General features: G+C 38.8%; 1 protein-coding gene across 1 annotated transcript in view; it reads right to left on the bottom strand.

Moving 5' to 3' along the window:
* The window catches only part of PLOD2 (procollagen-lysine,2-oxoglutarate 5-dioxygenase 2), a 107,082-nt gene that overhangs the window by 56,658 nt on the left and 35,734 nt on the right, over positions 1–14,690 (bottom strand). Inside the window, exons 2-3 of the mRNA XM_075861456.1 lie at positions 14,293–14,384; positions 4,171–4,307 (exon numbers count right to left, since the gene is read on the bottom strand). Coding sequence (XP_075717571.1) covers positions 4,171–4,307; positions 14,293–14,384 — 229 coding nt within the window. The remainder of the gene's footprint in view (positions 1–4,170; positions 4,308–14,292; positions 14,385–14,690) is intronic.

Raw genomic sequence — 14,690 nt, 5'->3', positions numbered from 1 at the left:
TCATGCTTGAGGGGGCCCATTCAAAAGTTTGCTATGGGGCCCTGCTTTATTTTGGTTACACCCCTGAAATAAATTCTATCAAAGATTTAATTGCAAGAACGGTAGTGACTTGGCTTTAATCTACTGCAAAATATATATTTCTAATTTTAGACTTTAAATGATAAAAGGTATAGATAGTGAGGTACATGTAGCACTTTCTTGGCCTAAATAACACATTCAGCTGCCAAATGACATGGCAAGGATAATTTTTACTCACAACCAATACATTTTAAACCAATGTAAAATGTTCTCAATCTGTTGAGAAGAACTATTTTGTTACCAAAGAAATATGGATTATTGCCAAAAACGCTTCCTTCATCCATATTATCTAAAGGTCAGCCTGCTGCCAGATTTACGTTTTAAAAAAATGTCTGGCAACAACGTACAGGCTGCTGCCAACATGACTGAAACAGTAGAATGGCAGCAAAAGAAGGAGGTCGGGACTCTGAAGTCTTGGTGTTATTTTCCAGTTTGGTTTATTCACATGGATGTTCTAGAATTGCATTCCAACCAAAAGTGAATTCATGAAACAAGAGCACTACAGTGGTTCCCGAGCTAAAAACTAACATGAATATCCTTATATACTCTATAAAATAATACAGCCAAGACATTTCCATCTGGAGCATGCATTACAAGCAACAAATCTTGTTTTCATTTTTTATTACCAATGACACGTTGGACACCACAGTAAAATCTTTTTACCATTTCTTATTGGTTCCTCATTGACAGAACTTCCTCCATACATATTAGCAGCACCCCTTCTCATACTGTTCTGTGTTTACTAATCTAACATGCCATGAGCTTACAATTTGTGGGTCCCACAACAGCCCACTTAGGTCATCTGGACAGTCTTCATAGGAGATAAAGACACATTTTTAGGGATGTCAAAAAGAGCAACTATCCTCAAAAATAAAATTGCCCTCACTCTAATTTCCCTTTATTTTAATGTAGTTCTCATCGAACTTCTTTTTACAAAGGTCTGATTTATAAGGCAGGGAAAAAGGTTGACAGGGAAAAAAAAAGTGTAGGCTTCTTTCCCTTTATATGACTTCTGTTCAGGCCAAATTGGCACGGAGCTAAGAGACAGCCTGGGTCCTAGATATCTACTTCCTAACAATCTCATGTAAAAATACTCTGTTTGATATTGCATCCCTAGCAAATAGTCTGTCTGACCTGTTTAGCTCAATGCTAGGTCTGTACGATGCAGCAGAGAAGTACAGAAGAGGAATAGCAGATTGGCAACAGTCAAGTCATGCGGTTTCCCCTTTACCACTAGCGTTATTATTCAGAATTTAAAAAAAAAAAAACTCTGGTTTCTGATTCTGCAGTGCTGAATACATCATTCAACGGATACAACTAGTGCCCGACAGACCCATTTACTTATAATGGGGTCCCTCTGAAGAAAAATGCTGCATTAAGCACTATTCTTCCTGTCAAATCTGATGGAATCGAAGACGGGTGCTCTGAATCTTCTGAACAGAGCCCTAAAACAACGACCAAATATATTATTGACTCATTCTTGTATATGACTGTCATTTAGTTAGTGAGTCCAGTTACACAAGAGAGTTAAAATGATGCCAGGATTATCCAGCCTCTGACATAATAAAAAAGAAAAATTTTATTTGATTTTCACAAACAATGGAACAGAGAATGTCTATTACTTCATATCTATAGAGGGACCCTATGGTATGGGTCCACGTTATGTTTTGAAACAGTGCAAACATATTTTCCAGTTATTTTTCTAGAGTTTTCCCAGTGAGAGTCATGGTATGTGCACACACACTAATTACGTCCGTAATTGACGGACGTATTTAGGCCGCAAGTCCCGGACCGAACACACTGCAGGGAGCCGGGCTCCTAGCATCATACTTATGTACGATGCTAGGAGTCCCTGCCTCTCTGCAGGACAACTGTCCCGTACTGTAATCATGTTTTCAGTACGGGACAGTAGTTCCACGGAGAGGCCTGGACTCCTAGCATCGTACATAAGTATGATGCTAGGAGCCCGGCCTCCTGCACTGTGTTCGGTCCGGGACTTGCGGCCGAAATACGTCCGTCAATTACGGACGTAATTAGTGTGTGCGCACATACCCTCAGAGTAAGGCATCTGTAATGAGTGAAATATTCCAGGAATGTATGTCAACTCAAAGAAAATGAAACAAAGCGTGCTATCACAGGATTGGGAGCACACCAATTATAGATTAAGATCAGTTCAGAATCAAGGCAAGAAGAATTATACTTTTAAAAGGGTCATTTCTGCTGACAACATGCAGATTGGTTATAAGGAGGTATAGGGGCATGAAGGTTTCCTGGTAGGGCAAACATTTTAGAGATTTTCATGTAAAGTTTCTCATGGCCTATTGGCCTTTGTTAGCCTCGATGTGCCTAGTCACCATCTACTAATTTTATATTCCAAAAAATAAAAAAAGTCATATATATATATATATATATATATATATATATATAAAGATTTCACATAAATTGCTTGAAATTATGTAAACATCTGCCCAGTACACATTAGTAATTAAAACCATTCCAATTATACTGGTCACTTATAAGTGTAACTTTTCCACAAATTCACAATTGTCCCCTTCGCACATTCACTAGGGATTATTGAAATAAACTGCAATGAATCCTATATGCAAAAAGTTAAAAAAAGATAAAGAATACAATAAACTTACCTTTAAACACGTAATTATAACAAAGGGCATAATAAAAGAGTAGGACTAGTAACATGGCTCAATTATGCAGCGTTTCCATAAATCAAAGAGAAATACAGGTATATTCATGGTGGGGCCCTTGGAATTTCCTTTGTATATTTGTTCAGTAGAAGCAATAACAAGATCACAAGTGACAAGTATTGATATAAGACACATTTTGCTCTTGTATAGATGTTGGAAATCCCCAAGTGGAGGTATAAAAACAGAAATTAGTATGAAGCCCAAAAAAAATTGAAACAAAGAATAAGACCTCTTTCATGGCACGTTGCTAAAGTCTTCTGCATAGTTACTTAACAAAAAACAAAAAGGCAGGTTCTTTCATGTAATTTAATATAATTTTTAATATAATTTTAAAAGGATAACAAGGCACCTGGGATTTACGACTCCGTGTGTGGCTGAATTGTTGCTTATTTATATGTGCAACCCTATAGATTTGATAAAAATAAATGTTTTGTTTTCAAATGTCTTTTGTGCCATGGTATCCTTGGGTTACTGGAAATTAGCTGGAAACTGTTGTTGTAGCCTAAATCAGAGTTACCATGAGTTCAAATCGGGTGACGCAGCTTTTGACACTTTCTATATCCCTCTATAACATTTTGAAACCATGAAACACCACATATAAACAACATTTTATTTCATTTACAAGACACATGTGAAAATCTTTTGACAAAACAGAAGATTAAGAGGGAACCTGTAAAAAAAACAAGCAAGGGAGGTAAACATTTTTTGAATGGCTGCCTCAACAGATTCATGGGCTCCGACTGGTATTGCAGCTCAGCTTTATTCACTTAAAAAAGGAGAAGAGCTACAATATCAGCCCCAGCCCATGGATAAGAGTGGCGCTGTTTCTGCCAATAAAATGCCATGTTTTTCCGATCCTTTCCATTCCCTTTGAAAACTAATCATCACCATTCTCTGATTCACACAAATCAGTGTTTTATCACACGTCACATGATTTATTAAACAGATCACCTAGACCAACGAGGTCACTCGCAGAGAGATAGGTGTAGAAATAATTATGTTTCATATACTAATGTACATTTTATTTCCAAATATTTTATTACATTGTTTTTAGTAAGAAGGGGTTGGATGAGTGGTGAACAAGTAACTTACCTACTAGGATCCATATTAGAAGACTAAATGGTTTATTCACTTTAGTCGATGACTAACAAACGTGTGTGTGTGTGTGTGTGTGTGTGTGTGTGTGTGTGTGAGTGAGTCAGTGAGTGTGTGAGAGTGTGCGTGAGAGAGCAGTGAGAGTGCGTGAGAGAGCGTGAGAGAGCTCCAAATCAGCAAATTGTAATAAAATATGAATCCTATAGCAATTTATTTTGTGCGATCATCATCCAAGAGGATTTTTTAATGTACAGACTCTCTAAAGCTCAAGTTGTTTCAGATTAAAAATTATTACCTGTCTGTAAAAAGAACAATGAGTTCTTGTTGGTCAGCAATGGACTCCAAAGCCTCCTTTAAAAGACGGACTTTCTGACCGCCGCCTATTGAATTTGCTACATCTCCACCTTTCCAGTCTAAGCCTTTGCCAAGAACCTAGAGAAAACATTGAGATAAGAAACATATGTATTATTCATTGTGGTCATCACATTAAACTTTAGAACTATATTTAGGATGCAAAGCCAAATGACAATTATAACCACAGTTTAAAATACACCTCAAAAAGTCCAATTGTAGACAGAGATTGCAAGGAATATGCTCCCGATCAAAAATAGTCTTTGAAAAAAGTTAGGTTCAATTAGATTTACTTTAAGAAAATGTAACAAAACATGATAGAAGGTCCCTTTCCTACTTTGAAAAAAATTTGAATATTATTAAGAGGTTTTTATTTTTAAGTATTAAAAAAAAAAAAATACAAAAAAAAATACAAAAAAAGGCAGAAGTGTAACATTCATTATTTCCTTATATAAAACCTTTAAAATGTATACAATTCCTTATCAACCATTTAAGCAGTTCATATTAAAATATTGATTCAAATGTAAACATTTAGAGTTTTATTCAGAAGCTGAAAAACAAATTTGCTGTGGATTTTGCAACAAATACATGTTACATGCAGACTTTGCTGTGGATTTCTCCCCTTGCATTGTGGTCCACATGGAAAATCCACAACATTATACACATTTAGGCCGGATTCACACGAGCATGTGCGTTTTGCGCACGCAAAAGGCACTTGACAGCTCCGTGTGTAAGCCCCATATGATGCGCGGCTGCGTGCTTTTCGCGCAGCCACCATCATTATGACACTCCGTTTGGATGTTTGTAAACAGAAAAGCACGTGGTGCTTTTCTGTTTTCTTTCATCCTTTTCACAGCTGTTGCGTGAATCACGCTTGTCCCACTGAAGTGCTTCCATGTGGCATGCGTGATTTTCACGCACCCATTGACTTCAATGGGTGCCTGATACGCGAAATACGCCCAAAGAAAGGACATGTTGTGACTTTTTTGCAACGTCACTCACGCTGCGGAAAAATCACGCAACTGTCTGCACGGCCCCATAGACTAATATAGGTCCGTGCGACATGCGTGAAAATCATGCGCGTTGCACGGACGTATATCCCGTTAGTCTGAATAAGCCCTTAAAGAGGCTCTGTCACCAGATTTTGCAACCCCTATCTGCTATTGCAGCAGATAGGCGCTGCAATGTAGATTACAGTAACGTTTTTATTTTTAAAAAACGAGCATTTTTGGCCAAGTTATGACCATTTTTGTAATTATGCAAATGAGGCTTGCAAAAGTCCAAGTGGGTGTGTTTAAAAGTAAAAGTCCAAGTGGGCGTGTATTAGGTGCGTACATCGGGGCGTTTTTAATACTTTTACTAGCTGGGCGCTGTGAAGAGAAGTAACATCCTCTTCTCTTCAGAACGCCCAGCTTCTGACAGTGCAGATCTGTGACGTCACTCACAGGTCCTGCATCGTGACGGCCACATCGGCACCAGAGGCTACAGTTGATTCTGCAGCAGCATCAGCGTTTGCAGGTAAGTCGATCTTACCTGCAAACGCTGATGCTGCTGCAGAATCAACTGTAGCCTCTGGTGCCGATGTGGCCGTCACGATGCAGGACCTGTGAGTGACGTCACAGATCTGCACTGTCAGAAGCTGGGCGTTCTGAAAAGAGGATGTTACTTCTCTTCACAGCGCCCAGCTAGTGAAAGTATTAAAAACGCCCCGATGTACGCACCTAATACACGCCCACTTGGACTTTTACTTTTAAACACACCCACTTGGACTTTTGCAAGCCTCATTTGCATAATTACAAAAATGGTCATAACTTGGCCAAAAATGCTCGTTTTTTAAAAATAAAAACGTTACTGTAATCTACATTGCAGCGCCTATCTGCTGCAATAGCAGATAGGGGTTGCAAAATCTGGTGACAGAGCCTCTTTAATGCTGCAGATTTGAGAATCATCAGCGTGCCTTCAAATCCACAACATAAAAAAAAAAAAAAAAAAAAACAGATGCGAGCGCAAACACCATTTACATTTGTTGCAGATTTTCGGTGCCGAAATCGCGAAAAAAAATCTGTCGAGTCTGATCCTGGCCTTACATGTAAGTAAGCCTTTAAAAAAGTGTACCTTAAACTACAAATCTTAAGATATACCACTGCATCCCCCATAAGATAATAATTTCTTATGGACTTTTATACTATGTTGAAATAAAGCTCTTTTATATTTTTCTAAATGTGGATGTGCTGAGGATTTTTCTTCTACAATTCTTCATTTCATTGGACCCTTGCCAGCCTGCAAGCCCTCTTTTCCGACTTCACTCCAGCTGAGGTACTACAGATCCCAGGACAATTTATTGGGTGAGCACACCTACGGCTTCCATTGCTGCTATTCCTTCTTTTCCTTTGATACAATATATAGCAAAAATCCCCGTCATGGATCCAAATTTGGGTGGGAGTTCCCCGCTTATGACATATACAAAAGGTAGGATTCGCTCTTGTATGCTTGCTCTCCCTATCTTACCTGCTACATAACACAGTAGCACTTCAGATAGAAAGAGCATGCCACTGTCATTTCTACTGTACTTTGACATCAGGAGCGTGCAGAGAGAAGACACCCCCCCCCCCCTCCATTACCAGGAGGGCAGACACATCGCCAGCATTTCACATGGCTGCATACAGAAAGTCTTTGCCAACAAGCAAGGACTAAACATTTAGAATACTGCTGGCTACTGAGTATGAAGCACAATGGGGAGAAAAATAAAAATAAACGGCTGATTTAAATAGGTAATTAAAGTCTTAGGCCTCATGTACACGACCGCATTGGTTTTGTGGTCCGCAAAACCATGGGTACCATTACGGTCCATCGGACTGCAAAAAACCTTCAACCTTCGTTGTGCATTCGTGTGTCATCAGGACTCAAGGATCGACAACAATTCACCAGTATTGGTGAATATACAAATCTGGACTGTAAAATTACATATCCTGATATTTAGAGTTCCGGATTTGCGTCCCCCACAGGGATGAGTGTACACTAGGTTGTGTGCACAGGTCTGCAATTTATCCGCAAAAATGTGGTTAAATTGCGGTCGTGTGCATGAGGCCTTAGGAGAATTCACTCTGACTGTCAAGAATGAATGATTAGTTAAGAAAAGTTTATAAGTGAAGGTACATTTTAAATCTCTCTAGGTAAGAATTACATTTTTATAATTTTTCTAGCAGAGTTAACCGACTTCGCACGGGTCTATTTGTTTGTTGTTTGTGTGTGTGGTTAAAAACTTTGTTTCCTACTGTTATGAAGGCAACATATCCATTAACCCCTTCCCGCCGCAGCCCTTTTTCAGATTTTCGTTTTTTTCCTCCCCACATTCCAAAAGCCATAACTTCTTTATTTTTCCGTCGATACAGTCCTACGAGCGCTTAATTTTTGCGGGAAGAGTTGTAGTTTTTCGTAGCACCACTTATTGTACCATATAATGTACCAGGTAAAAAAATATTTGTGGGGTAGAAAAATGAAAAAAAAAACAGCGATTCCTCCATTGTTTTTTTGCGCTTCGTTTTTACAGAATTCACTGTGCAATTAAAACAACATGTTAATTTTATTCTGTGGGTCAATACGATTACAGCAATACCAAATATATAGTTTTTTCTATATTTTACTACTTTTAAAAGAAAAACCTAAGTGTAAAAAATTAAATTTATTTTGTGTCGCCAAATTCAGAGAGCCATAACTTTTTTATTTTTCCGTCAATTAAGTGGTATTAAGTCTTATTTTTTTGCGGGATAAGCTGTAGTTTTTAATGAAACCATTTTGGGGTACATGCAACGTTTTGATCACTTTTTATTTAATTTTTGGTGGGAGATGAGGTGACCAAAAAAATAGAAATTCTGTCGTTTACAATTTGTTTTTTTTATGGCGTTCACCGTGCGGGTTAAAATAATTATATATTGTAATAATTCAGACTTTTACGGACGCGGTGATACCAATTATGTTTATTTTTATTTATTTTTTTACTATGCTCTAGGGAGAAAATGTTAAAAGGCTTTTTTTTTTTAACTTTAAAAAAAAATTTGGACATAAAAAAAAAGTAAAAATTAGTAAAATAACGTATTTTTTTTATTAGTCCCCCTAGGGGACTTCAACCAGCGATCGTTAGATTGCTTGCACAATATAATGCAATACTAATGTATTGCAGTGTATCGTTATCCTGACAGGCATATATCAAGCCCTGCCGGAGGCAGCACAAAGATGGCGGACCTGGGGCCTTCGTTAGGCCCCCAGGCAGCCATAACAACCATCGCCCCGCTGTAGCATACAGCCGACACCAGCATCGTATGGAGCGGGTTCATTCTGTGAGCCTGTTCCATACTTACCCTACCCGACTTTGGCATATGGATACGTCAAATGTCGGGAAGGGGTTAAAGTACAAGTGCAGGGTTCCTTTTTGAAGGATTGACTAGTCTGAAAGTGGTTAAATTTATGAGAATGCTGAAATCAAGTATAGGTACAGGCCGTTCTTGGCAAGTAAAGAAAGAGGTATGGATTGTTATGGAAGCCTGGAGCAAATCTGTGCATATGTCAGTGAGGCCAAGAATGAAAAACGTGCGAGCTTCTATTGGCTATTACAGGTCATCTGATGTGATATGGAGAACCCTTGATGTGGAAGCCAGTGGTGCCAGATTTGCTTTTGTATTGCAATTTTTTGTGAATATGTCGAGGACTGTAGGCCCTAGAGATAAATATAGATTTACTTTTTTCAGAATTTAGTGAGGATTCATTAAATGCTCAGAAAATCTGCTAACATTCCACATGCAATTCCGTTTACATGCTGCAAAAAAAATAAAAAATTCAGCCCATATTTTTTAATTTGTGCCCAAGAAAGAAATTTGCAAGAATAAGTAAAATGCTACTTATTCTCGTGGATTCTACATGGAAAAGTTGGGGGATTAGCCCAACACGGATTAGTCTCATTGAATGGAGCAAGTCCTCATGTGGGTCTGCGCTACACCAAAATGCACGGATCCTTTAGTAAATAGTCTGAACAGAGACCAAGATTCAATTTACTTTCAGATTAGATTAAAAGGACATGACCTAGCAGAAATCGGTTTAGTAAACTACAGGAAAGCAATGTAAAAATATTCAATTCAGGAAGATCATGTTTAATAACTGGAAATTGCTAACATTACATGGGCCTCAACCTTTTGAAACAGACCTTGCTGATTGGAGATTTTTTTCTTAATATCTAGACTTCAATGCCTCTTACATGACAGCACGTGTCAATTGCTTTGTGTATATGTGCCCCACCAATGCATTCAATATTGACATATACAGTGAAGGAAATAAGTATTTCATCTCTTGCTGATTTTGTAAGTTTGCCCACTGTCAAAGTCATGAACAGTCTAGAATTTTTAAGCTAGGTTAATTTTACCAGTGAGAGATAGATTATATTTAAAAAAAAAAAAAAAAGAAAATCACATTGTCAAAATTATATATATTTATTTGCATTGTGCACAGAGAAATAAGTATTTGATCCCCTACCAACCATTAAGAGTTCAGCCTCCTCCAGACCAGTTACACGTTCCAAATCAACTTGGTGCCTGCATTAAAGACAGCTGTCTTAAATGGTCACCTGTATAAAAGACTCCTGTCCACAGACTCAATTAATCAGTCTGACTCTAACCTCTACAACATGGGCAAGACCAAAGAGCTTTCTAAGGATGTCAGGGACAAGATCATAGACCTGCACAAGGCTGGAATGGGCTACAAAACCATAAGTAAGTCGCTGGGTGAGAAGGAGACAACTGTTGGTGCAATAGTAAGAAAATGGAAGACATACAAAATGACTGTTAATCGACATCGATCTGGGGCTCCATGCAAAATCTCACCTCGTGGGGTATCCTTGATCCTGAGGAAGATGAGCGCTCAGCCGAAAACTACACGGGGGGAACTTGTTAATGATCTCAAGGCAGCTGGGACCACAGTCACCAAGAAAACCATTGGTAACACATTACGCCGTAATGGATTAAAATCCTGCAGTGCCCGCAAGGTCCCCCTGCTCAAGAAGGCACATGTACGTCTGAAGTTTGCAAATGAACATCTGGATGATTTTGAGAGTGATTGGGAGAAGGTGCTGTGGTCAGATGAGACTAAAATGTAGCTCTCTGGCATTAACTCAACTCGCCGTGTTTGGAGGAAGAGAAATGCTGCTTATGACCCAAAGAACACCGTCCCCACTGTCAAGCATGGAGGTGGAAACATTATGTTTTGGGGGTGTTTCTCTGCTAAGGGCACAGGACTACTTCACCGCATCAATGGGAGAATGGATGGAGCCATGTACTGTCAAATCCTGAGTGACAACCTCCTTCCCTCCACCAGGACATTAAAAATGGCTCGTGGATGGGTCTTCCAGCACGACAATGACCCGAAACATACAGCCAAGGCAACAAAGGAGTGGCTCAAAAAGAAGCACATTAAGGTCATGGAGTGGCCTAGCCAGTCCCCAGACCTTAATCCCATCGAAAACTTATGGAGGGAGCTGAAGATCCGAGTTGCCAAGCGACAGCCTCGAAATAAATAAATATATATAATTTTGACAATGTGATTTTCTGTTTTTTTTTTTATATAATCTATCTCTCACTGGTAAAATTAACCTAGCCTAAAAATTCTAGACTGTTCATGTCTTTGACAGTGGGCAAATTTACAAAAATCAGCAAGGGATCAAATACTTATTTCCTTCACTGTATGTTCAATTTTGCCATTCTTCAAGGGCATTTCCTAGAAGCTTTAGGATACATTGGAGCTCAAGGAACGCTTTTCTACAAATGTCGATACTTCAAGCATAGTTCCTCTTTTAAGAATCTTGGAGTGATGGTTTTCAGAAACGTATACGTTATTTTTTTCTAGACTTTATCCTTATGATGCATAAACTAAGGTTTTGATAAGGTTGATTTATACCATATGCCTTCGAAATGTTCAAAAATATGTTTGTATTGGAAACAAGCGATTAAAAATGTAAAAACGTATGCACAAGCTGGATATCCAGATGTCTCCGGTCCTACTATTTTGATTCGGTGATAGTTATAAATTGAGGACCTCTGTATATAAGAAATGTACTACTAATGGCGTCTTCGTGGCAAAAATTTTGACTATGACTTTGGTTGTCAAATAATATTCTATCAGATGTAACCTCGAAAGATCTGCTTAATCTTATGATATTTAGAGAGTGAGGTGGATGTACAAAAAGAAAAATTAGCAGTTCTTTGGTTTGTTTGTTTTTTTTGTCTGGCTGGAATCCATGGTTGTAACCTCTAACTGAGGACAAATACAGGACCATAATGAGTTAGGCTGCGTTCACATCTGCGTTGTGGCTTCCATTCTAGTGTATTCGTCAGAGGACCATAAGAACAGAAGTTGACGCTTAGGGTATGTTCACACGAGGTCATTACATCCGTAATTGACGGACGCACTTCAGGCTGCAAGTACCGGACTGAACACAGTGCAGGGAGCCGAGCTCCTAACATCATAGTTATGTACAATGCTAGGAGTCCCTGCCTCTCCATGGAACTACTGTCCCGTACTGAAAACATGATTACAGTACGGGACAGTTGTCCTGCAGCGAGGCAGGGACTCCTAGCATCGTACATAACTATGATGCTAGGAGCCCGGCTCCCTGCACTGTGTTCGGTCCGGGACTTGCGGCCGAAATACGTCCGTCAATTACAAACGTAATGACCTCGTGTGAACATACCCTTACGTAAAAAAAAAACAAAAAAAAAAAACATTGATTTTAATAGGTTTCATTTGTGAATCAGTTGTGCTCAGTTAGACTTCGTTCCGTCAGCTTTCCGTTTTTTTGACAGAATAAATACCGTAGTCTGCTGCGCTATTGTTTCCGTCAAAAATTACGGCAGCCTTACGGAAAGGAGCTTTCTGTTTGTTTTTTTAACATTGAAGTCAATGGATGACTAATGCAAACTGATATGCCATACGTTGGTATCATTTAGGGCGGATTCACACGAGCATGTACGTTTTGCGTGCGCAAAAAAGGCAGCGTTTTGCACGCGTTGCAGTTCCGTGTGTCATCAGTGAATGGTGCGTGGCTGCGTGATTTTCACGTATATGCCATCCTTATGACACGCGGTTTTGCTGTTTAGAAAAAGAAATTAAGGCAGTGCTTTTATTTTTTCCTTCATTTCTTTATCTACTGTTGCGCGAATCACACGCGACACACGGAAGTGCTTCCGTGTGCCGTGCGCGATTTCCATATACCCATTGACTTCAATGGGTGTGTGATGCGTGAAGAACGGGCAAGTATAGGACATGTTGTGAGTTTTACGCAGCGGACATACGCTGCGTGAAAATCACGGACTGTCTGAACAGCCACATTGAGTAACATAGGTCTGTGCGTCGCGCGTGATTTTCACGCACGTATCACGGACGTAAAAGACGTTCGTGTAAATAAGGCCTTAGAGCCAGTTCACATCAGTGTTGGCTTTTCGTTCAGGGGTTCTGTCTGAGGTTTACGTCGTGGAACTCCACAACGGAAAGTCAAACGGAAACCACAGCTTCCGTTTGCGTCACCATTGATATCAATGGTGATGCAAACGGAAGCTGTGGTTTCCGTTTCTTGTGACTGAATCAATAGCGCAGTCGACTTTTGACTTTCAGTTGCGGGGTTCCATGACGGAAACCTCTGACAGAACCCCTGAACGGAAAGTGAACGCTGATGTGAACCGGCTCATATGCATTACATTTAACGGATCCGTTTTTTTTGGGCACATGCGCAGACAACAAATTAAAGCAAGAAAGATGCAAAGAAAAACGGATCCGTTAAAAACGGAGTATAACGGATGACAAACTGTCACTCTTCTTTCAGTTTGTCAGGGTTTTTTTTACGGATCCGGTAAACTGATTAGTCAAAAAACAACATTTTACCTTCCGTTGCATTCAGTCTGGCAATAGTCAGTCAGGTTTTTTTTTTTTTATTTCAACGGATCCGCTAAAACGGATGCCACAACACAGATGTGAACAAAGCCTTAGTGTGTTTTTTGCATTTCTGTTATTTTTCCCTCCTCCTCTTCAGTACTCCTCTCTTTTCTTTGGGTGGGTAATATAAATATGTAATGTTGTTATTTTTTTTTCTGTAATCGTATAAATTGAGAATAAAAAAAATAATAATTTACCTATCTCTTCCCAGGGACGTAACTAGAATTCATAGGGCCCCATAGCAAAATGAGATGGGCCCCCACTAATTAGTGGCAGATGAATGAGACAGGAGCATCAACTTAAAAAGATATGGATTATAGCGCCATATATCCGAGAACCCACATAATAGTGCTAGATAGCAGAAATCAATCAACTTGTTGTTCCCCACAAAACGGAACAATGTTCTTGCATCAAGTGGGACCCCTCAACCTCTGGGCCCCATAGCAGCTGCTATATATTAACCATAATATTTGCATGATGAGAGGATTATACTATTGTTCAACTAGAAGATTTTTTTGAGATTGTTTTGTTAACTATTAACTGAAGCAAGACGAAAATATTTGGGCAAATTTATGAATGTTTTAAACGTCAGTTCACCGGCATTAAACACATTGACAAATATGGTATTCGGTCAAACGCCATATTTATAATGTCTCTACATGTTTTTTTTTTAATATATCCAAAAAGCTAATAGTCTTTCAGAGTTGCGCCAAATGAGACTCTGGTCTGAACAATCAATGTTTTTAGGCTTCATTATATTCATCAACATGGCGTGTGACTTGATGTATCGTCAACGCATGCCACACAGGGCAGAGACACTGGCATAATATCTCGCCTTTACAGTGTCCTTATTGAAAGCAAACGTGCACATGCTTCTAATGTTACATGAAACTAATAGGATGCCGCAGACAAGAATGGGGGTTTTGGCACATTAAGTAATGATCAATCTACTGAATTATTAAATGTACTCACATGACATCTGCTGCCGGTTATAAATCCTGACAGGATATAACAATACTTATGACTACAATATTAAACGTTAATACGAAAATCACATGTTCTGACAGAAAAAAAACCACAAAAAAACATACTGTACCTTCACAGTGTAGTTAAAGTGCTTTGCAGATTGCATAAAACGATGAAAGCCATCGGTTTCTCGTGTCGCAACAGTTAACACCAATAAATTATCTAAAAATAAAAAAACATTTTACATTTTTGAAAGATCAAATTGATAAAAACAAAACATAAAATAACATACATTAAGAACATAAATCAGAAAATGGATACACAATACTGCTTTAGGGACAGGTATATACTTTATGTTGCCAATAAATGTTACATTTTGTAATAAACCATAAATGAGCATTTTAAATTCCCAAAAGCATTAACCAGGGCATAGAAAAGACACAGCGAAGACTTCAAAAAGGCTTCAGAAAGTTAATGGACCTTTTTTTTTTTAATGGATGCCCAATTAATGATATATGTGTATTTGCT

The sequence above is a fragment of the Rhinoderma darwinii genome, chromosome 4 (assembly GCF_050947455.1).
Source record: "Rhinoderma darwinii isolate aRhiDar2 chromosome 4, aRhiDar2.hap1, whole genome shotgun sequence".
Lineage (NCBI taxonomy): Eukaryota > Metazoa > Chordata > Amphibia > Anura > Rhinodermatidae > Rhinoderma > Rhinoderma darwinii.
The sequence above is the reverse complement of the archived record's forward strand: the minus strand, read 5'-3'. Positions and strand labels throughout refer to the sequence as shown.